At 42.8% G+C, this 23,469-nt stretch overlaps 1 protein-coding gene across 5 annotated transcripts in view; it reads left to right on the forward strand.

The window, feature by feature from the left end:
* KIF20B (kinesin family member 20B) overlaps positions 1–13,313 on the forward strand; it is a 1,912,547-nt gene extending 1,899,234 nt beyond the window's left edge. For all 5 annotated transcript variants that reach the window (XM_044056921.1, XM_044056924.1, XM_044056926.1 and 2 more), the window contains exon 33: positions 12,539–13,313. In XM_044056921.1, coding sequence (XP_043912856.1) covers positions 12,539–12,616 — 78 coding nt within the window. In that variant the 3' untranslated portion in view covers positions 12,617–13,313. The remainder of the gene's footprint in view (positions 1–12,538) is intronic.
* Positions 13,314–23,469: the final 10,156 nt, after the last annotated feature.

Here is a 23,469-nt window from a genome sequence, read left to right on the forward strand (position 1 = left end):
AGTTGGGGTACTGTGCATTCATCGATGGAGCGGTTGATTAGAATGCTAATAGGATAGGCGATTGCTTCCGCAGCTATACTTGGGAAGTAGGAGGGAATGTTATCAGGTGCGTTAGTACATGGCTTCAGTTTCTGAAGGAGTTTCTTTATAGTGGAAGTGGGTATAGGTTTTAAAGAGAAAAGAGTAGAGTGGGGAGAGAGAGAATTTGAGGATGATATGGGTGATAAGGGGGTTAGAGTAGTGGATGAGGTGGAAGAAGGAAAGTAGGTAGATGAGAATGAGGGGGAAGAGGTAATGAGGGGAGGGATGTTTGTGGTAGAGGGTGGGGGTGAATTAGATGTAGAGGTGGAGCATGGGAAGGAGGAGGTGAGTTTGCTAATAGATTCGATGAAAAAGGAGTTGAACTGTGTGGCTAAATCTGAGTCTGAGCTATTAGGGTCAGGGTTTGGGGTGTGTGGTTTGCTAGGGTTAAGGAGGGTAGAGATCCCCTTCCAGAATCTTTGAGGATTAGTTTTATTATTGTTTTGGAGTGTAAAGAAGTGTTTTTGTCTGTCAGAGATTATAAGCTTTTTTACTTTATTACGTAGGCTTTTGTAAGCAATATGGTGTTCTTGGGTCTTATTTCTCAGATAGAGTCCCCATGCTTTGTTTCTAAGGCGCATGGTTGATAGTGTGGTTTTGGTTAGCCAGGGGGCAGAATTAGTTTTTATTCTTTTTGTTCTCAGAGGGGCTTGGGAGTCAAGTATATCTAAGAATGTAAAGTTGAAGTGGGCAACTGCATCATCTAATGGTAGTATCCTTAGATTGTTCCAATTAATTGCTTTTAGAGAATGTAAGAAGGTTGATGGGTTAACGTTTTTATCATTGCGGGTGGTGATGTAGTTATGGGTACGGTAGGAGATACATGGGAGTCGGTGAGTGAAAATAGGCATATGATCACTAAGAGGGTCAGAAAGAATACCACTATCAGAAAAATAGTGAGGATGTGACACTAGAATCCAGTCAAGAATGGTGCCAGAAGAGGGTTTTTTTGATGGATGTGTTATAGTGTCGATTAGCTGGGAAGAGTTATATAGGTTGATATTAAGAGGGTTGGTTGGAGACTGTATGGTGGCCCAGTTGATATTTACATCTCCTAGGATTATGGTTTCATTGCTGATGTTATTTGAGAGCCATGAGAGGATATTTTCAAGTGTGGAAATATTATCCCCTGGGGGGATATAGAGGGATGGTAGACATATGTGTTTGTGCTTATTAACTTGTAGGAGAGTGAGGAGTAATTTCGGCGTTGTTAAATTTAGGAATAGGTTTGTTATAAGGAGTAATTAGCAAGGAAGAAGAATATAAGAGAGCTACTCCACCACCTTTTTACTGGGTCCTGTCTTTTCTAATGATAGAATAGCTGGGTGGAGTTATTTCAGAGTCTTTTATAGATGGTTTTAACCATGTTTCTGAAATAGATAGGGTGTCGGGATTGTTATGCCTGAGCCATGCATGGAGGGTAGGGACTTTATTGACTATACTTTGTGAGTTTAGAGAAGTAAATAATATAGGCTTGTGAGCAGAGGAGGAGGAGGAGGGACCAGGGGTGGGATGGATATCACCGGTTAAAAGACTGGTAATGAGATGGAAGATTGGGTTAGAGAGGTAATCGAGAAGAATAAGAAAGGGACTTGGATCTGTTGTGTTGGTGAACGGGTTTTTAGTTGCTATGGGGATAGGGTTTTTCTGTGAGAAGAACACTTTGAATGAGAAGGTTAGGAGCTGAGTTATAAGGTATAGATGGGGAGAGATAGGATAGTGTGAGTGTGAGAGAGGGGGGTTCAGATGGTTTGTTGTGTGATGGTTGTGAATGATAGGAAGTGCAGGGTTGGGTGAGGTAATAAGATATATTAGTTTAAGAGATAGTAATAGTACAATAGAGAAGGATGAAGGTTTTAAAGGCATTTTGAAGAGGAATTGTGCGGTGTTAAGGTATTGTAGTTGACTTATATATGTAATATGTTTGTTGCACAGATAGCCTGGTAAGGTAGTGTGGGGTGTTGAGTTAGAAGTGTTGGAGGTGTTGGAGCTGGAGGGATGGGTTAATTATGTGGGTGGGAGTGTAGAACTAAAGTGTAATATTATGTAGTAGCTGTAGGTGTGGTAATAGCTAGGTAATATGCTAGTAGGGGGAGTGTCTAAAGTATTGGAGGCTGATTGGTGTAGGGAGGAAGTGGGTGTGGTTACAAGAGGGATATAGCTGGAGGTACTGGGGGCGGGTGGGATTTGGGGGCAGGGTAGGGGAGCGGAGTGAGCCCGAAGGGCGAACGGAGCGGGAAGACACCAGGAGAGGATCGAGAGCCAATCAGTGGAGCATAGGTTACAGGAGAGTAAGTAGTAGCAGGGTAAGTAAGGAATTCTATATTTAACATGGATGAGAAAGTAGGAATGAAAGTATTAGCAGAGTAAATACAAGAAATGAGTGAAGGAAAAGTAGTGACAATGGGGAGGGGACGCCCTCTAGTGGCCAATGCAGAAATTGCACTAGGCCCACTAGGTAGGTCTAGGGGCTAAGTACGATAGAAATAAGGAAGAGCTGGTGAAACCCAGGGAAGAGATGGGAGAGAAAATGGATGGGAGAAATAAGAGGTGTTTAGGCTGCTGGCTGTCCTGGCAGGGAGATAGCTTACAAAAACTAACAAACAGAGTTAGAAGCAGTGGAGGCCCAAGTAGCAACACGCGCACATACTTTCTTAGTTTCCTCTGGGAGAGACTGTTCCAATGTCCAAAGTGGGGATTTGAGGCAGCAGAGCAGTATATTGCCTAAGCAAATGTATGGATGACGTAGGTGACTTTAGTCCAATATATGTGTCCACCCAGGCAAGGTCCCAAGGGAAAAACAGGGCAAAACAACTGGAGATAGGAGGAAAGATGAGTAAGAGTTAGTAACAGTGTAATAGAGACAACACCGTAATACTTAAAATTGGTAATAAGCAGGTAAAATAATATGCTAAAGCATAAAAAATTGTAATACAGAGAGTAATACAATGTTCTGAATACAACTGACTCTATCAAAGTTGGGTCAAATACATTTAAAGCCCAGCAGATCTAGTAGCAAACGAGTGCACAACTGGCTATGTCAATAAACAGTAAAAACTGTTTCAAACAATATATAAAGAGAGTAGTGTCGTCTGGAGATAATCAATTCATTCAGAAGACACTAAATTTAATCAGAAAATCTATAGCAAAATACAAAATGAAACTAAGCAGTTTTCAAAACTATTAATACCGCAATAGGCAAGATAACATTGTAACCCTAGAGCACCATACGGCAGCGACTAGCAAGGCATATGTGAGGCTAACACAGACACGTGCAGTTGGCGTGTTACACCAGCGTTTGTTAGGACTAAAGCGTAGTGTACACAGCTACAGAACAGTTTAAGAAGTAACCACGAACAGTCCCATTTAGCTGATTGTCGCACCAATATGGACAAACACTGTGTGTTGTATCTGCTAAACAAGAAGCAGACCTGTAGGAGTTCAGAAAAATAAGCAGTGGAATCTAAGCGTGGGCTAGAATATGGGGGGCAATGTCGCACTACACTCAGTAGCGACTACAGAGGGACAGGAGCAACCTAGTCAAGTTATCTAAGGTTTGCGAATTCCAAACATAATGATACCAAAGCTCCCCACTACATGTAGTGTATTGTCAGGTCCTATCAGGTATTATCGGCAACCTATTCAAGCTATTGAGGGTTTGCGATTTCCAAAACTAACTTCCCCAATACATGTAGTGTATTATCAGGTCAGGAGTATGCAGGGCAATGCCGCAGTAGCGACTACAGAGGCACAGACGCAAACTAGTCAAACTATAGAGAGGGTGCGATAACAGAGTAATACAAACAGATAATTTGTTTGTGATATCCAGAAAATGATGCCAAAGTTCTCTAATACAAATGGTGTCTTAACTGGTCCTACCAGGTATTATCGACAACCTAGTCAAACTATTGAAGGTTTGCGATATCCAAAATAATGATGCCTAAGCTCCCCAATGCAGATAGTGTATTATCAGGTCAGGAGTAGGCAGGGCAATGTCGCACCACAGTCGGTAGCGACTACAGAGGCTCAGGCGCAAACTAGTCAAACTATAGAATTACTTGCAAACAGAGTAATGCATACTACGTTCAATTAAAGCATAAAAGTATTACATGAAGTAAGCCATCAGAACAAATAAATCTGCGTTCAGAAAGAACAATGTAAACAATTGAATTGTGTAGCAATCTCTAATCAGCAGTCGTTTTTAAGCAATGCACTTTTTAAACAATAGACATGATTGATACGCTCTAGAGCAGCAAACGACAGTGTACAATTAGGAATACAAGCATAGTATGACTATGATGGTCCTTTACCATAACAGTTAAGGGGAAAGGCCCCGATAGTAGCGTTACAAAATGTTCAGGATCTACTTACAATAGGAGCGCACTCCTAACCAGGCACCAGCAGCAGCCGTGGCGGGTGAAGTTCAAAAATGGCGCCCTGAGGAGAGGGGGAGTATAAATCACTTCCAGGCGGAAGTAAAGGGAGGTGGGGAGGAGCAAGGAATACAAGCTAGTAGGGACAGGCCGGAAGGTCTACAACCCTACAATGCGGGAGGTAAAGGATGTGCGAAGGATCGAGGAGTCTAGGGGGAGGGAGAGAGAGCGAAAGATACACTAGTAGGCTAGAAGTGTGGGATAGAGTTAGCGTGCACAGTATATCACGGTAGACAGAGGAGGGAAAAGTAGGGAGAGAAGGGAAAGGAGAAGGGGAGGGAGAGTGAATGAAAGATACAATAGTAGGCTAGAAGTGTGGAATAGAGATAGCGTGCACAGTATATCCCGATAGGCAGAGGCGGGAAAAGCAGGGAGAGAAGGTACTCAAAAGTAACTTTATCAAGATGGGTGACTGATCGTATCTCCTTTGTCTATAACAAGCTCAGTTTGGTTCTTCCAAAACCATTGAAGGCCCACTCAACTAGGTCTATGGCAGGTTCATCAGCCTTCCAGTCTGGAACTTCCATGGATGGTATTTGTGCAGCTGCGGCTAATCCACATACTTTTATTACTCATTACAAATTGGATATGGTCTCGAGGGGAAGAGTAGCCTTCAGCTGTACAGTTCTCAGGAATATCCTTCCTTAAAGTCCCCCCAGGATTCAGATAGCTGGGGACTCTGTCCCAGAGGTGGAGGAATGAGTGAAAATTGACAACATCAGATAAAGAAGTTATGTACTCACCATAACATTCCATCTGTGTTGTCCATTTATCCTCAACTGCCGTCCCTCCAGGCCCCTACCTTTTTTCTGTGATGACTTCTGGTAAACCAGGAGATGACTTTGGAAACAAGTTCCTTTTTCCATGAGCTCCAGAAAGTGATTCCCATATTATTTGTAATATAGTAATCTTTTACTATACGAAGCAGCAAAAAAGATCAGGAGAAGGATGGGAACTACTGCATTAAGGGTAAGGGAGTAGCTCGAGAGTTTGTGGTTTCCATAAGCTGTAGAGCAGTGGCCGATTTGGATCTGAGGATGGGATCTGAATCCCAGAGGTTGATGAAAAATGAAAATTTACAACACAGATGGAATGTTATGGTGAGTACATAACTTCTTTTTTTTCCCCTTGTTTAACTCCCCTTTGATGTGCTATATTTGTATTATGTAATCCATGTAGTCTGTTCCTCGCTGAGCTATCATGCCAAAACCCTTGTTTTAAGAGTGCACCTATGGTGTGTGCATCAAACCCAGTGATCGGCATTCACATTATGTCATCTGCCTTTGGTGAGACATATACCATTTCCTTTCACCCAAGTGCTGAGGTTGTAGCTGGACAACATTTAAATGAATAATACCTTGCATGCGACGTACGTGTTTAACTTGTCGGCCATTCTGCAGCAGCAGCACTATCAGCCCACCCACAATAAAGATGCGCAATTAGGGCCTTCCTGTTCCTCCCACATCTGGTTGATCAAGAGGTCACTGGAACAAGACTGGTGAACCAGCCACCAATATCTGATTGTGCTGCTAAGGCTGTGAGTAAAGTTTTACCAACTAAATCCCTGCTTCTTATGTGCCAAAGCATGTAGGACAGCTTCTGGTCTTGGCTTTGAATGATCAAAATGAAACAAATTGATAAAGCTTCTCTTCAATGATAGCAGGAGTATCAACAAAGGCGTCATCACCTCGCTCCCAGAATTAATCAAAAGTTGATTACAAGAAACTGAGTGAGGCTACATACTTTCATAGGTTCATAGATTAGTACTAAGCTAACTGCCCTTGTGAGCCATTTTAAGCCTAGCCAGTTATCCCTTATGAGACTCAAACCCTGCACCTTCTGTTTGTAAGGCAAACACCTTAACCATTAGGCCACCCTCCCAACATGAGAAATAAGGAATGAAATGCTGGCAACTCTTACTCCTGTCCTTGGTAATATGGGGAGTCTAGGAAAGATTTTACTATTGCCAGATCTGACCCTTCCTCCAACATGGTCTCCAGTGTAGTCACTGCTGAAGCCATCTTCACTGGTAGTGATCAAGTTGCCAGATATAAAGGCCTTGCTACCAGCAGAATGCAACTTTAATCAATACTGCTGCACCGGCAGCCCCAGTTTTTACCTTTAATCTGCCTGCCACCGATGTCGGCACCACTTTTTACAGGGCCTATTTCCAATACCTGCTTTTGCCCTTTTCTGACATTGGGTGCTAGTCCATTTTTTTCTGGTATTGGTTCCGACTAGTACTTCTCCAGTCTCCCTTCTCCAGTGCTAACAATTCAGTACAACAAGATGTGTCAGAACAGAATCTAGCAGGTATTGGAGCATTCCAGTCGGATATCAAATCACCAAACCCCGCCAGTTCAGTTGCTGATATAGATCCTACATTCAACACTTTTGGATCAGAGACTAGGCCAAGTTTATTTTATTTTCTTTACTTGTTTATTTATTGATTGATTTCATTTGAGTGCAACTGGCGTAGTGTTACTGGTCCATTGTGAACCATTCAAGCCACAGCCCACATGGAAAGTAAATACATTCACGCGACAAAAAATAGGAGTAATATACAAAGAAAAACAAGTACATTTTAATGTAGGTATGCATACGTACCAGATGGGGTTGAAATGAAAACAAAAGATGTGTGTTTATCAGTAAAGGTAGGCTTGCGTGATCCTGATCCCTAGTCATAGGAACAGTATTTAAATGATCCTAATCTGGAACCTTTATCACTGATCATTATTATTATTATTATTGTTATTATTATTATTATTATTAGTTATTATTATTATTGTTATTATTATTATTATTATTAGTTATTATTGTTATTATTATTATTATTATTATTGTTATTGTCAGCATTTTGCTTTGCCCATGATTCTGGTGGTAAACTGTTGAGAGCACAGTTTTGCTTTTTTATTTTATTTATTTAAATTTGTTAACAAAAATAAAGCACTGATCATAAATGACCAATGTCAGGTCATCCTGGGGAAAGCATTAAAGTTTGGCAGTTATAGTGATATATTGCAAGAGGTAAAGTATGTAATTGTATAATTAAGAATAGTTATTGGGTCCATGACAGAAGATCGAATGTTCATAGCAGTAAACATTGAAATGCCGAACGCACATAACCGAAAACCTGAAAACTCTAATGTTATGAGCTGTCATTGTGCAAGATTACTGTACAGTAAGGATTAGGGTTTTGGCCTTTTCCCCAATGTGTGGTCTTGGAATTTGCATATCTATCTGTCAGGGGGTTTGGAGAGCACAGGAAGCTTCCCCCCCCCCCCCCCCCGGCAAAAAAAAAAAAAAGCATTCAAGTTTCTGGAATTTCTGTGATTTGGATTCAGTGTTTCAGCATTCCTTGTTGTGAACATTAAATCTTCTGTCAGGGATCCACAGGAATTATGTAGAGTAATAGAGCTAAACACATATATGTGCAATTTCAGCAGAGTTAGAGAAGGGTGAGCAGGCTTATAAGTACACATTACATTATTACGTTTTGTTATAGACACATTAATGGATCATTTAAGACTAGGAAAGAAGAGGAGGACTCTTGTCATTGTGGTTGCAGATAATTTGCCTGTTACATTTCTACCTTCAGGTGTAGTAAAGTCAGATTGTGTGACAGCCATATAAAAATGAATGAATTGCAGCTTATAGACAGTTATTGTGAGGGGACGTAGGAAAAGTGGGATCTAGAGTTAGAGTTTGGCCTAATTATTTAACAGATTCTACTATTTGTATCTAATTTGGAAGGAAGACAATAAGTCTGGGTAAGGTCTTAAGTTTTGGCTCCCTACCAGATAATGTAATTTTGGTTTAATTAGCATTTAGATTAAGCTGCTTATTCTGCCACCAGACAGAGAGCTCAAGTACTGTCCAAAATGTGTTAAGTATAGTTAAATGCTGAGGAGCAGATTCGAAGTACGCAGTCATTAGTATAGTTGGACAGGTCATACCACAGGAGTCAGCAAAAGGACTCCTGCATACTTCTCTGAGCATGTTAGTCAGCATAAGGTTGTCTTTCTTGTCAGAAATGGAACCCTGAAAGCAACTACATAAGACAGTGTGTAGAACAAAGCACAAAGACATGCACAGAGTCGTTAGTTCCCCCGCATCATCTATCGATATCCCAAAGAACAGCACCCTTAAGAATAGCTGTCATCATTGATGTGAACCAGGCTAATTTGGGTAATAGCTTGGGAACAGGTGCCTTCTTCATTCTGCTGTTAACACGTAGACACCCTGGAATTGACCGCCAGGCCAGCAGTCAGTTTTGACTACAATCGAAGGCTTCCCTTTTGCAGGGATTATTCTTCAGATTTGTCCAAACTTGGAAGACTCGAACAAAACTTATTAGGTGTGCAGCACAGTCACAACTGGATTTGTCTTGGACTCTTATTTTCTCGCTCAGCAAAGGCTGTGCTCGGGTCCCAACTCATTTATATAGAGTGGTGGGGCCGGGCCCTGTCTGTACTTCTGTATGGGCTATAGAGGCTTATCTACTTTGAACGAAGCCAGGGATAACATTTCACTTTAAAATATTTTGTTTGTTTTGATGAATCATTTAATCATACATGAAAAAGCAAAATACAATATTCTTTTGATTGCATATGTAAAATAAAAAAGAGCCATGAAACTGATAACTATGAAAATGTTTAACCATAAAAGAAAGAAGAAAAACAGATGTAAGAGCAAAATAACATCACAACATAATAAAAAAACTGTTTTCAATGGTGCCTGTACAAAACCAATAATAATTTTAACATTATTTTAAATAAGTCTTATATTAATATGTATCTGCATCAATCTTCTCCAATATTTCCATTCTGTCTGCCAGTTGTAGGGATAACATTTCAACCTCTTCCTGCTTCTGCCTTGGATTTAGGTGACTTCACTGAACACATCAGCTGCTTCAGATTTGGATGTGATTGTTAAATGGGTCATGCCCTCCTGCCCCTTAATGCACGTGGATTGCATTTTTGAACATGCTAGTCATCTGTGGCTAGAAAGGAAATTACTTCAGTTTGCCTTTAGTAAACATGACTTTCAATGCAACATTGAATCAATTGATGATTGGTTTTTCCTTTGCAACCAAGCTATGCAAGACGGTTCTTGCCAAAGTGGCTCTTAGGTTCTGTAAAGTAGAAATAACTTTATATCTTGTCCTTCCTGATTAAATCTCATCATTTATGTCTGTTGCCCTATCATATGAGTCAGGGCAAGATGGAACGAGGTGGTTGTCTGTGTGTGTGTGTGTGTGTGTGGGTGAATATATATGGTTATGGTTAATATGAGTTAGGGCAAGATGGAATGAGGTGGTTGTCTAACTTCTGTATGTGTGTGTGGGTCAATATATATGGTTATGGTTCATATGACTTAGGGCAAGATGAAATGAGGTGGTTGTCTAACTTGTGTGTGTGTATGTCGGTCAATATATATGGTTATGGTTCATATGAGTTAGGGCAAGATGGAATTGAGGTGGTTGTCTAACGTCTGTGTGTGGGTCAATATATATGGTTATGGTTCATATGAGTTAGGGCAAGATGGAATGAGGTGGTTGTCAAACTTCTGTATGTGTGTGGGTCAATATATATGGTTATGGTTCATGAGAGTTAGGGCAAGATGGAATGAGGTGGTTGTCTAACTTGTGTGTGGGTCAATATATATGGTTATGGTTAAAAATGTCTAAAGTTCATTTGATTGAAAAGATGTTTTGGTGGTGAAAGACTGAAACCACAAAATGTCTAAAGCTTATTTCATTGAATGCTGAAATGACTGATTGCTCTTTTTTTAATAATGCTTCTGGGTATAATTATACTTGTTTGAAAAGGGTATAGTGGTTGATGTGTGTGCAAGAGTTCATGGATTTTAAGGTTAGGATAAGGGTTAGGTTGTACTGTTTTGCATATGTGGTGTTGTGTGTGTGCTCTGTGTCTCCTTTGGTGTTGTGTAGTGGGACTGTTAAGAAGGGTTTTTAGTAGCATAATGTGGGTTACGGTTAGAGCACATGAGTAAGTTGTAATCCCCACACACACACACACAGCACCACCTTACTCTTATGCTAATCTTAGCCCTAACCATTGTTGTTGTTGTGTCTTTCCACTACCAAGATGATACTTGATCTAGGCTTTGGAGTTGGTATGCATGATATTAGGTATTTTTAGCTGGATTTAGTTCTTCAGTATTTTGTGCTTCGATGATATGAGAGGTCAGTGTTTTGTAGTTTCGATGAAATTACGTACTGCTTTTTTTTCTTAATGAAATATTCCTTCAGTCAAATGAGCCTTAATCGTACACATACAGACAGACGTATCCTTTTCATGCTTAATTGTACACATACAGACAGACGTATCCTTTTCATGCTTAATCGTACACATACAGACAGACGTATCCTTTTCACGGTAACTCTTATTATTCTCTATTGTGTAGTTCGTTCTGTAGTTCAGAAGTTTGAGTCAAGTTATCCTTACCTCACTAGGTGATCATCCTGTTAGCTTTACTGTGTAATCTCTGTAAAGAGCAGTGACTCTCTGGGTTATTTTTGTGTCGGCTTTGTGACTTGTAGGTATTTACAGTTTTGTACAGTGCTTGGACACATTCACTTTAAAAACTTGAACTTGCCTGTCTAGTATGACGTTATCTGCTTTTGTAATAAAATCTCCAGCAATCTAAGAGATAAAAAAAAAAAAAGACATTCCTTGCAATTATAGACTGTGTAGCAAAAAAGTATTATTTAACATGTGAAGAAGTCTGGTACCACATCAAAGGTCTTTTAATGATCCACCCTCCTTTGTGGTTTCCCAAAGTACCTCTCACCATTCCTCTTAGCCTTGGGAGTACCCTGTAGGTCAGACAAGTATATAACCGTGTATTACTTACTCACTGCATCACTGTGGTAGAACTAGTGGGCTCATGCACAATCTCCTTGTGTAATGAATAACATCACAGTATGTATACAGGTATAGACTGCTCACCTTTGAATGACATCACAGTATGCATATAGGTATAGAGTGCTCACCTTTGAATGAGAAAACTTCGCAGAGAAAAAAAATGCTGAAATTGGAATGTAAGAGACAGTAAAACCCATTCCAGTGATCTATGTACAACAACACTGTACTGTTTGTATTGTGTTTGGGCAGGGCCACTGAAGCAGTAGGTTATAGTGTTTGGGTATATTAACCTTCTCTCTCTCCCCTCCCCTGATCAGACAGCTGTTTCTGTTGGTGGTTCTTCCCTTTATGGACCTGTGCAGGTCAAGCACCTTCAATGGTTGTGATGTAAGCAACATAAGACTCATCTGATGATGCCACATTGTTCATTGCTGTATTCAGTCCACTGGTCACTCAGTCATACCAGGCCAAAAAAAAAAATTAGTGAATTGCCCTTGTATTAGTTGCCAGTATTTTTGCATAATATCTTTTAAAAGATTGTGTTTTGTTCAGGACGCCAACAGATCTCCCTACTTTAAAGTCCACCTTTTACGCCAATGGCATTATCCTCTCAAACTCAGTCGATCAGTAGGCCACAGTCAGAAAGGAAGATTGCCAATTTGTAGTCCGACAATGGAAGTGCTTTATTAGGAAACTTTCTTTATGAACCTTTCCCTCAGGTTCATTAAAGAAAGTTTTTCAAATTCTGTCCTGACCCTTGTCCAGTACTTCATCCCCTTGCCTTTCATCTGTTTATTTGTCCTAATAATGAGGAAGAAAGTAAACTGAAAAATGCTGTATGTTTTTGAACTCCCTGCAAAAGGTCTTTGTACTGCATAAGTAAAGTATGCGTGCTGTATGTAATCAGTTTTCATTGATTTGTAACGATGAACATGTTGCTGCTTGGAATGCCAAGCACAGGAGCTAATAGTAAAACTGAATATTGTATTACCAGCTGTGGTTGCTGGACATGACAATAACCTCTTGTGTCATTGTGTCTCATTGTCTCTCATTGTGTCAGTTGTAAACAAACTTTCACTTTCATTTCACAATATAAAAAACTAAAGCAGTGAAGCTTCCTTGTTCTCTTTTCAGATTATCATGTGTGAAAACAAAAAAGAGAGCGATCATCTTATTATCAAAAGACGCCTACGTTCAAGAATGGCAAAATGAGAATTCAAAGCATGAAGTTGTCATTTAAAGGATTTTAATGCTTAAAAATCAGTGTATCTTTTGAAACTTAAGAACTTTTTAGCGGATGATGTAAATGTTAAACATGTAAAGTTCTTTAATGTTCTGATAAGCGTGCATATCGTTCACAGATTTATGTACTTTAATAACTGTCATTAAGTTCTTGATCAGTAATGTTTTACATGGTGCATCTATATATACACACACACATGCATATTTGGTTACATTCATTAAGTCCATATTTAACAAGTTGTACATTGAATTTTTATGTTAAATACAAGTCCCTAAGAACACACATAATGTATCTTAATTAGCAGTAAACTAAAATTAAAATGAAGTCTCTTTCACATTCTAAATGCAAAATAGACAAATGGAAATCATCGTTAAATATGCAGACCGGTAAACAGAGAGACACTAGTACAGAAATCACGTTTCATTTTGAATGTAGTAAATGTAAAATAATGTTCTGCAGATTATCTCTTTCTTGTTTTATGACGAGCCATTTAATTCCAATATTCCCTTCATGTCTGATTGAAAACAAAAAAAATTCCCTGCTCTATGAAACATTCCTGAATGGTACAAAATAAGCAAAACAAGTGCCTTGTGATAGGATGTACTGTTTTTCTGTAAGGCTGTCTCCCATTTGTTGTAAATAAATATAAGTATTTGTCTTTACAAATGCTGACTTTTTTAGTTCTGTAGAAATAGAATAGTAAGATAAATTTCTACAGGGTATTCCCTTACCATAGCAGAGATTCAAAATAATTCACATTTTTTAAATATTCCACAATGTTCATTTCTACTGAAGATTCCTGTTTTTTTTACTGTAGTTTATTTGATGCCTGATTGATTTTTAACACAACAGATTTAATCTCATTTGAGTTCATGTGGGTTTTGTCTGGGTGCTTCAGTTTCTCTCATATTCCAAAGACATCCTTGCGGTAGACCGAGGCTCTAAATTGTCTGTAGGTTCTCTTAAACTAGTCACAAAGGTGTTGAAATTTGTCTCTCTTCACTAGACCCAGTTTTAAAAAATGGTGGCCAACAGCATGTTGGTACCTGCATAAAGGTCACAAGTAATTGCCAGCTCCATGGCATGGCATGGAGACATACAGCACTGACTACACTGCAAGCAACCCGCCTTTGCATAGCAACAGTGACACCTGAAAAAGGTGACTTGGGAGGATTGGCGTGAGCAACTGTTGTTAGCTCACCTGTCCTGCATGACTTGCTGCAAGGGTGACAGCTAGTGGGAACACTGGTAGTCGAGAGGAATTCAGCATGCAGATTCATACCTTCCTTCAGGAGACAGCAGTGGTGAAGCTCAAATAAGCTGCATAGAGGGGGAGGTGTGTGCACTGCACCCAGGTGAAAAGGGTAGGCCACACCTCCAGGACCAGTAAGATTGACTGCTTCATACCACCTAACTCTCACCACAAAATGGAAAGCTGATTCTGATTCTCAGGCAGGAAGAAATGGGTCTTCAAGACTCTTGCAGGATGAGGGATGCTTGACAGTCAACTCTGAGATAACCATCCCCATCAGCAAATTTTATGAATCTCTTTCCTCTGTGTCAGTACTGTCCATATCACAAACACCTGCTTCTTCATAAATGCAGGTGTATGTTGACTATACTGTCTATCAGGCTGTAAATGCTTAGACAGCATCACCCTTGTATGTTCATAGGTTCATGGATTTGTTCTAGGCTAACTGCCCTTGTGGTCCGTTTTTAAGTCTAGCCAATTGCACATTGTGCCTGTAAGGTAAACACCTTAACCATTATACCAACCTCCCACTCTTTTATATCGGACGCAGGGAAAGTACATCCTTGAGGAGCTGGTCGCCTTACTTTTGCTGGTACCTGTGATACACAAGATGGTAAAAGAAATAGATTACCTCTTCCAATGCCCTTAGAAAAAGAGAGAAAATTGTGTTTGAACCAGGTTTATTCTGGTCTATTTCGTAGAATTCGACAGTGATGACATCTCATTAAAGTTATCTAGCTATCCCCCAGAAACTGTCATCTTGAATGCCCCCCCCCCACCTTACCCTACAAAATACTGTTGTCAAATGATGCTGAAGAAAATAAAAGCTATTATGCCCTCTGCCAGACACCATCAGTAATATATTCACTGAAAATGCACCTGCTTGCTGCCACTAAGCAAGCAGAATGATCGCAGGTAGAGGTGTCATCAGGTAGGCCTGATGTGTCTTGTTCAGTGAGTTACTCCATGCACACGTACCGCTGGTTGTCACCCAGGTATTAGTGCTGCAGCGCATCTGATATTCTGTTTCTGGAGGATTTACAATGTTTCAAATAAGTTGTCATCTTTGGGGAGTCACTGTAGCAGTAAAGTGGCCCCTTGTATCTAAAAGTTCCAAATGAGAATGGGTCCTTTTGACACTGTGCCATCAAAAGACAACTTTGGAATACTTGACATATCTGAACAAAAAAGTTTTTATATCTTCAGTCCTGTCTTTAAGGGCAACCAGTTATCTGTTGCATTTGGTTCTTTATTAAAGTTCCATTTGAAATCAAATACAAACAAATAATAGTCTCTTAGTAATGGAGATACCAAAGAAAAGCTAGCAGAACTCAGTGTCGTAACTGACAGTATAGATGTATATAGCTTTAAAATGTGCAACTGGCTTAGTCTGTGCATCAGTTAGAGCAGCTGAAAGAGTGGTGGCCATAAGGAAACATGCCTGACAAAACAACAGAAATGTGTCCAGGGGGGTGGTAAGGCCGACATGAATTTCCCATCTCCTAGCAATACTGTTTTTAATAAACCTGCAGATGATATTTTCATAGACGTACAGAAAAAAGGCAAGAGGACAGCAGTGAAACAATTTCATGAGCCAGTACATGAACATACTAGCGTCTTCCCGTCTGCTATGAATTGTTCTTATAGGGAGCAGTAAATCAACAGTACTAAAAATAAAAGCTGTCCTCTTCGTCCTGTGTTACGCTGTCTCAAAGAAATTGTAAACAGCAGGAAAGCAAAAAATCTCCATAGCTCATTACCAAATCAACCCCAGATCATTTCACACCTTTGCCCAGTAAGAAGGATGCAGCACAGCTTAATACATTTACATGCTGTTATAGGTTCATAGGTATCCTAGTCTAGTACCAACCTATGAACCTATATATATATGTGGGTATAAGGCTAACAACCACTGGGGTCTTTATAAGCCTACCAAAGCATTCCAGTTGCATCTCACAAGTTTATGTGCCTCATAGATTATTTTAAGGAATATATTTTAAGCTAGCACAAGATTTGCAGGCAGCCTCTGTCAATTAAAGGCATAGGTGCTAGACCCTGGGTGTATTTCCAGTTTCCCATCCACTGGTCAGTGTTCCTCTTGAATAGGGTTAGGGAGGAGCTCTGCTTCACGTAGATGGGAAGCCTGTTCCAGAGAAAGGTCATTCTCCGAGACACATACCTGTCCCTCCAATGTGTCATATTTGTGTCACAAGCAAAGTTTAAATCCCTAGATAGTCAGATATGTAAGAGGTTCAGAGGTGTGTGGCCCTGGAGCCTTTACAAGCCTAGCCCATAGAAGTGCCCTGGCGTCATGCCGCCATTAGTTCCCGGTGCCTCTGGCAAGTAGAGCCACTGGAGTGATCCCTGGGGTAAACTTTCTGTTTCTCATCCACTCATCAAGATCTCTTTTGAAGAGAGCCAGTGAGATGCTCTACTTGACATGTATGGGAAGTCTATTTCAGAATATGGGCAGTCTCTGGATTATGAACCTGTCCCTCCAGCATGTTCTGTTGATTGTGGTAATGAGGTTGAGGTCTCTAGCGCGTGTGATGCGGCGGAAGTGGGATTTCTTTAGATGTCACATTTCTAACAGAGCTGGGTCAGACATCCCTTTGTAAGTCAAGCGGAGATTGCCTCTTAGTAGACGATATGAGACAGAGAATAGCTGGAGTTTTTTGAGTCTGTCTGTGTAACACGTGTTTAATGTCTAGGATCCTCTTCGTGAGGTACTTTTGTGGCCTTTCCAGCTGTTGCATGTGTCTAGTGAGGTACATGCGAAATGGGGCAATGTTAAGTTGTCTATCTCGCCTTCATTCTTGCTGGATGGGTTCGGAGCCGATCCTCGGCCCCGACTCGGCCAATACTAAAGCTCGAGAGCTAATTCCACCGGCTCGAGGCTCCCCTATATCCCACAATGCTAGGCGGTAACTACTCAGATCTCGTTTGCCGCTTAGCTGACGAGGTGCTTTTCTACCGGCTCTGGCAAGTTAGTGAAAAGTTATTCTATTTTCACAATCTTTAGACCCCTATTACTTATTTTTTTTTAGTATAATTTTTAGTTTAATTGTCCTTTTCCTAGAATCGATTCACCTCTTTTGCCTATAATCCCTCCCTTTATTCCCCTTTAACTTTAGGCCTTAAGCCCCTTCCCCTCCTTCTCCTTCTCCTAGTCCTTTAGTGTGACTGGAATTTAACTTTTTCTTAAAGGCCTGTATGTGTGTGTGTGTGAGTGTTTTTACTACTTAGGTCTTTGCTATGTCTAAGGACTCCAAGGTCTCAAGCTTCAAGAAGTGTGACTCATGCTGTCAGAAAATGTCTCTGACAGACGGTCACACTTCTTGTGTGTATTGCCTGGGACCTTTGCACCTGCAGGACTCATGTGCTGTGTGCCATGGTTTCAGCCCTAGAGTCCTGCAGGAACACAAAAATAAATTGATTTTGCGTGGCTTATTAAAGCCTGAAGGCCCCCCGACCCAGTCTGAGTCGGGGAAGCCTTCTAAGACTTCCAGACAGTCAGCTCCGGCTTCAGAGCCGTCCTGTGGAAGTATCAAAACTGCTTCGACATCGGCTCCGGCTGGAGCCGATGTTCCCAAGCCTCGTACTATTACCTCGGCTCCGGCCGGAGCCGAGGCTGATAAGACTCAGTTGGCTCCGATACTCTTATCGGAGCAACCTCTGAGAAAGAGATCTAGGTCTCCCTCCATCGGCTCTGTTCACTCGGCACCAGGATCCCCTCTTCTTTTGGAGCGGAGCCATAGATCGCATTCCTCACGGTCTTCCAGGCTATCAGACCACGATTTGCAAAGTGTAGTGAGTAGACTTCTCAAGTCCGAGGCGCTGGCCCAAATGCTTCATAGCCCGACTCATCAGTCAGCGGCTATTTCTGTCCCTCAATGTGTTCCTCCTCCGACTCCTTTGAGCTCGGAGCCGGGGCTCATCGGAGCCATGACTGTCGGCGCGTCGGATCCGATACCTTCCCTTTCGGCTCCGTCGTCTGCTCCAATCTCCTCTTTGGAGGGATCTCGGCGCCGAGCTTCCCTCGTCGGCTCCGAGGGGGTCGAGTGGCATCGGACCCTTGTCCGACCCCGCTCTCCCTCTCGGTGCTTCGGCGCTGGTGAGTTCGGCTCCGACATCGGCCTCGGAGCCGTCCCTCTCGGTGCCGGGGTTGTCCTGGTCTCTTCGGAGCGGGGACCTTCGGCCTTGCCCGATAGGGGTGCCTTTGAGGTCATGCGGAGCGTGCTAGAACCAGTGTCTGCCCCACAGTCGGCTCCATCAGCCCCTCCATCATCAGTGCCTGCGGTGATTTCTACCCACCCCCTTGCTTCAGACCGCAGAGAGCCAACTCCTCAAGTTTCCCCATTGGGAATTTCCTCCTCTTCCGAGGCCTCTCCTGATCCGGTAGGAGAACCCCCTAGGAAGAGGCAGTGCAAGAGGAAGCACATTGACTCCCCTGAGTCTATCACCTCTGACACTGACTTAGAGGAATCTGAAGGTTCCCCTCGATCCCCCTCTGAGGATGTCTCCTTTGTTGACATCCTTGAGATCCTGAAACAGAGGGGGAACTGGCCAGTCCTTAACCCTTCAGAGGATGAGTCAGTGTACCTTGAGGCGATCTGCTCTCGCCCTTCTACCTCCTGGGTGTCCCCTCCCATTGACCCCCTTATGGAAGTGGTGACAAGGAAGGCCTGGACGGCTCCTGATTCAGTGGAACCCACCCCGAGGAGGCCGTCTAAGTTTATTACTGCCCCTAGAGATAAAGATTTTTTATCTAAAGGTGTCCCCGTCGATGCCATGGTGGTGGTCACGGCCACTAAGAAGGAGTTAGCCGATCCTTCGGTACCTGTCCATCCTCCTAATAAGGAATCTAGGACCATGGACAGGTACGGTAAGCAGATGTTCTCATCAGCGACCTTTGCAATGCGGTCGCTGAACTACTTATGTCACTTCACTCGTCTCCAGAGAGATTTACTCAAGGATATGAGTGAAGAGGTAAAGGATCCAACAGCTGAGGGGTTCCAAGACAGAATGAACTCCCAGTTGGCAACCCTGAACTCCATAGTTAACTCCTCCATGCGGCTTATCTCATATGCTGCGGATGGGGCGAGTAGAGCCGCAGGCACAGGCGTTGCCTTACGACGTCAGGCCTGGATGCGGCTGTGCAACTTTGCGGACCCTTTCAAGGCGTCCTTCACCAATTCCCCCTTTGATGAATCATCCTTGTTTGGTCCTCAGGTGAAGGATACATTGACTAGGTGCGAGGTGGAAGGTAAGACTCTCTCTGCTGTGGGAGTCCGTTTTTCTACCCCTTCTAGGCCTTATCCCAAAGGTCAGAGGGGAGGAAAAATGTGGTTCCGCAAACAAACCCAGGGAGTCTCATCTGACACACAAGGTCGATTCCCCTCTAGAGGCAGAGGGGGGAATAACAATAGACGCCGCCCTAGAGGCAGAGGAGGTCCGCAAAACCAGGGTAGCAGAGAAACTTTCTCTGATAAACCCTTTCAGCATCCCTGAGAAGCTGCCCGGCTGTCCACCTTCGGAGGCAGTCGGGGGAAGATTATCCCTGTACCCAAAAGCCTGGCTTTCCCTTACACAAGACAAATGGGTACAGTCGGTCATATCCGAGGGTTACAAAATTCCCTTTATTCACATTCCATCCCAACCCAAAGAATCCCTTCCAGACGTTCCACCCAGTCTAAGGGAACAAGCAGCACTAGAAATTTCAAAGCTGCTATCAAAAAGAGCTATCCAATCAGTCCCAGCAGACCAACAAGGATTCGGAATCTACTCCAAATTCTTTTTGGTACCAAAAAAAACAGGGGACTGGAGACCCATACTGGATCTCAGCAACTTAAACAAGTATGTCAGAAAAACAAAATTCCGGATGGTCACGCTACAGTCCATTCTACCCTTCTTGGGCCAGGACAATTGGATATGCTCGATAGATCTTCAGGACGCGTACTACCATATCAAGATGAACAGACGCTCCAGGAGATTTCTCCGCTTCAGGCTGGGAACCAGTCACTACCATATCAGAGCCCTGCCCTTTGGTCTCACTACAGCCCCCCCGAGTGTTTACCAAATGCATGGCAGTGGTAGCGGCTCACTTGAGACGTCAAGGATTCCAGGTGTTTCCATATTTAGATGACTGGCTCCTTACTGCCACCGCCAGACATCAACTACTTCTATCCAGAGACTTCACTATCCAAACTTGCCAAGCTCTAGGCATTTCAATAAATTTTGAAAAATCTGCCTTGTCGCCTTGACAATCTATTACCTTTATAGGCGCCACATTAGACACACTCAGTCTTTCAGCCAGACTTACAGAGCAGCGAGTGTCAGACATCCGCAAACAAGTTTACCTTCTCTTACAATGCAACAAAGTCAAAGCCAGACTAGTTTTGAAGGTATTAGGACTCATGGCAGCAGCTATCCCCCTTCTCCCCTTAGCTCGCTTCCACATGAGGATCCTCCAATGGATGCTGTTTACTCAATGGTCCTTCCAACAGCTTCCGATGTCCCACACCATATTGATAACTCAATCATGCAAGAATCAACTGTCTTGGTGGATCACATCACCTCAAGTCCTCCAAGGAAGACCCTTCACTCATCCCCCCCCAGTCGCCACGTTGACAACAGACGCCTCCCTGATCGGGTGGGGGGGGGGGTATTATCAGGGCAGGACAGTCCAGGGCACGTGGCAACCTTTCGAGTGCCACTTGCACATAAATGTCTTAGAGATGAGAGCAGTGCTTTTAGCGTTGCAAGCCCTTCACGACTCTCTTCCCACAGGGACTATTGCAATTCAAACGGACAACATGTCCGTAGTGTGGTACATCAACAAACAAGGCGGAACCAGATCATACCCCTTATGTCGAGAGGCACTCAGACTTTGGCAATGTGCGATCTCTTCTCAGCGTTTTCTGGTAGCAACGCACATTCCCGGAAAGTCCAACGTGATTGCAGACAAATTAAGCAGGGCAATTCTCATGCCCCATGAGTGGTCTCTGAAGAGATCAGTGCTGGAAGAAGTGTTCCAACGATGGGGCCAGCCTTGCTGCGATCTTTTTGCTACTCCCCAAAACAGCAAGTGTCACGACTTCTTCACTCTCTTCCCGTTGCCAGGCCATCCCACCAGAGACGCTCTAGCCCACGATTGGCCCCGGGGACTTCTGTATGCCTTTCCCCCTTTTCCACTGATGACTCAACTAATTCAGAAAGCCATCGCCTTGAGATTGACAATGATCCTCATTGCCCCTTACTGGCCTCGACAGATATGGTTTCCGTTCCTTCATCGTTACCTTTTGGAGCAGCCTTGGCATCTGGACCCAGTGCCAGATCTGTTGACCCACCAATCGGACCAGCTGCACCAATCTCTTCATTCTCTCAACCTCACAGCGTGGTTTCTCCGATTCCGACCTTATCCAGGCTTCCCTTAATATTTCGCTCGGTCCGAGATATCTTGATAGCTTCTCATAAATCTTCTACCCGCAAGATTTCTAATAGCAAATGGAAATGCTTCTCCTTTTGGGCAACATCAAAAAATATAGATCCCTTCACTGCACCTATACAGTCTATTCTAGACTTTCTAGCAGAACTCTTTCATTTAGGCTCTTCTTCATCTACCATTAGAGTTCATTTGGCTGCTATATCTAATTATCATGTAGGTGTCTCGGAGTCTAGCATCATGGCTCACAAGCTCTGCAAAGCCTTTTTAAGGGGCATTTTTCTTCTCAAACCTCCAATCAAAAATCCCCCGCCTCAATGGGACTTGAACTTGGTTCTGGCATCCTTAATTCTTCCCCCTTTCGAACCAGCGGCTTCATGTTCTCTGAAGTTGCTTTCATGGAAGACACTTTTTCTAGTAGCCATAACTTCAGCGAGAAGGGTTTCTGAACTCCATGCTCTGTGCACTCGCCCTCCTTACTTAGTATTTCACAAAGATAGGGTATCCCTCTGTACTAATCCATCCTTTTTACCTAAGGTTTCCTCTCAATCAAACCTAAACCAAGCTGTTGATCTCCCCGTCTTTTTCCCTAACTATTCCAACAGGTCAGAACAAAAGCTACATTTTCTGGATGTTCACCGCCAACTTAGATATTATCTAGACAGGACTAAACAATTCAGGAAATCTGATCGCTTTTTCTATCATATGCGGAAGGGAAATTGGGCCTTCCAGTTACTAATGTTTCCCTTTCTAGATGGCTGACCTCTATAATTACCTTCATCTATGAGATCAGGCATCAAAAACTACCTTCAAGACCTAGAGCTCATTCAACTAGGGCATTAGCTACATCCGTAGCTTTTCAGGACAGGCTGCCAATAGATTCTATTTGTGCAGCAGCCACTTGGGCTTCTCCTCATACCTTCATTTCACATTACAAATTGGACATGGTCTCCAGGAGCCGTGCCAACTTTGGTTCCACTGTTCTCAAGAGTCTGTTCCGATAGGCCACCCGGGATAAGGTGCTAGGGACGCGGTCCCATCCAGCAAGAATGAAGGCGAGATAGACAACTTAACATTAAGAAGTTATGTACCTACCATAACGTTCCATGTTAGTTGTCTTCTTCTCGCCTTCTTTCTTGCGTCCCACCCTCCTTCCCCCAAGCCTGGACAGACTGATAGGAATTCATTTTCTGATCTTCCTCTGGAAGAGTTTCATTCCCACACGTTCTACCACCTCTATTTCCCCTTGTTAGGTCTGGGATACTATAGAGGTGGGTTACCCTTCTCCATGCTATGGAGACTAGAATTGCTTGGTCTACGAGATCTGAGTAGTTACCGCCTAGCATTGTGGGATATAGGGGAGCCTCGAGCCGGTGGAATTAGCTCTCGAGCTTTAGTATTGGCCGAGTCAGAGCCGAGGATCGGCTCCGAACCCATCCAGCAAGAAAGAAGGCGAGAAGAAGACAACTAACATGGAACGTTATGGTAGGTACATAACTTCTTATTATGCTCTATGACTGATCTAATGAGGGAAGAGTAGAGAGAGATGATGACCTCTTTTTTTTCCTGGAAGCAAAACCCTTGGTAATGAGATGTGCCACATAGAAGGACTTTCTGACCACAGTGGCAATGTGGTGGTCGAAGGAGAGGTTGCTGTCAACCTGTTTTCCCAGATATCTTTTAACACCTTCACTGGGCTCCCATCGATGTGGTAATTAGTGGAAACTGACTTTTTCCCAGTGGGGATGATGACGCATATTTTGGCATTAAGCTTAAGGCCATTGTTTTGACACCAGTCATTGGTCTCAGTGAGGCGTTTCTGTAGGAGGTTTACATCACTTGGGGAGTTAATAATGGCTCCCAGCTTGCAGTTGGCTGTGAACTTGGTCAGCCAAAGTCCCTTCGTGTTGGCCTGGACTTCTGAGAAGTAGATGCCAAACAGTAGAGGACCCAGGGCTGATCCCTGTGTCAGAGTGGGATCCAAGGATGCCTTGTATGCCAGGCACAGGTCTCCTCTCAACAGTCTGTAGGAAACCGAGTATAGAGACAGGGGTTTGAAGTGATCTGCATAGGACATGCTATTTACTCCCTGTATTCTTTTTTTCTTTTTTTTTTTTTTTTTTTTT

The sequence above is a fragment of the Protopterus annectens genome, chromosome 14.part0 (genome assembly GCF_019279795.1).
Source record: "Protopterus annectens isolate FY-2018-M chromosome 14.part0, PAN1.0, whole genome shotgun sequence".
Lineage (NCBI taxonomy): Eukaryota > Metazoa > Chordata > Ceratodontiformes > Protopteridae > Protopterus > Protopterus annectens.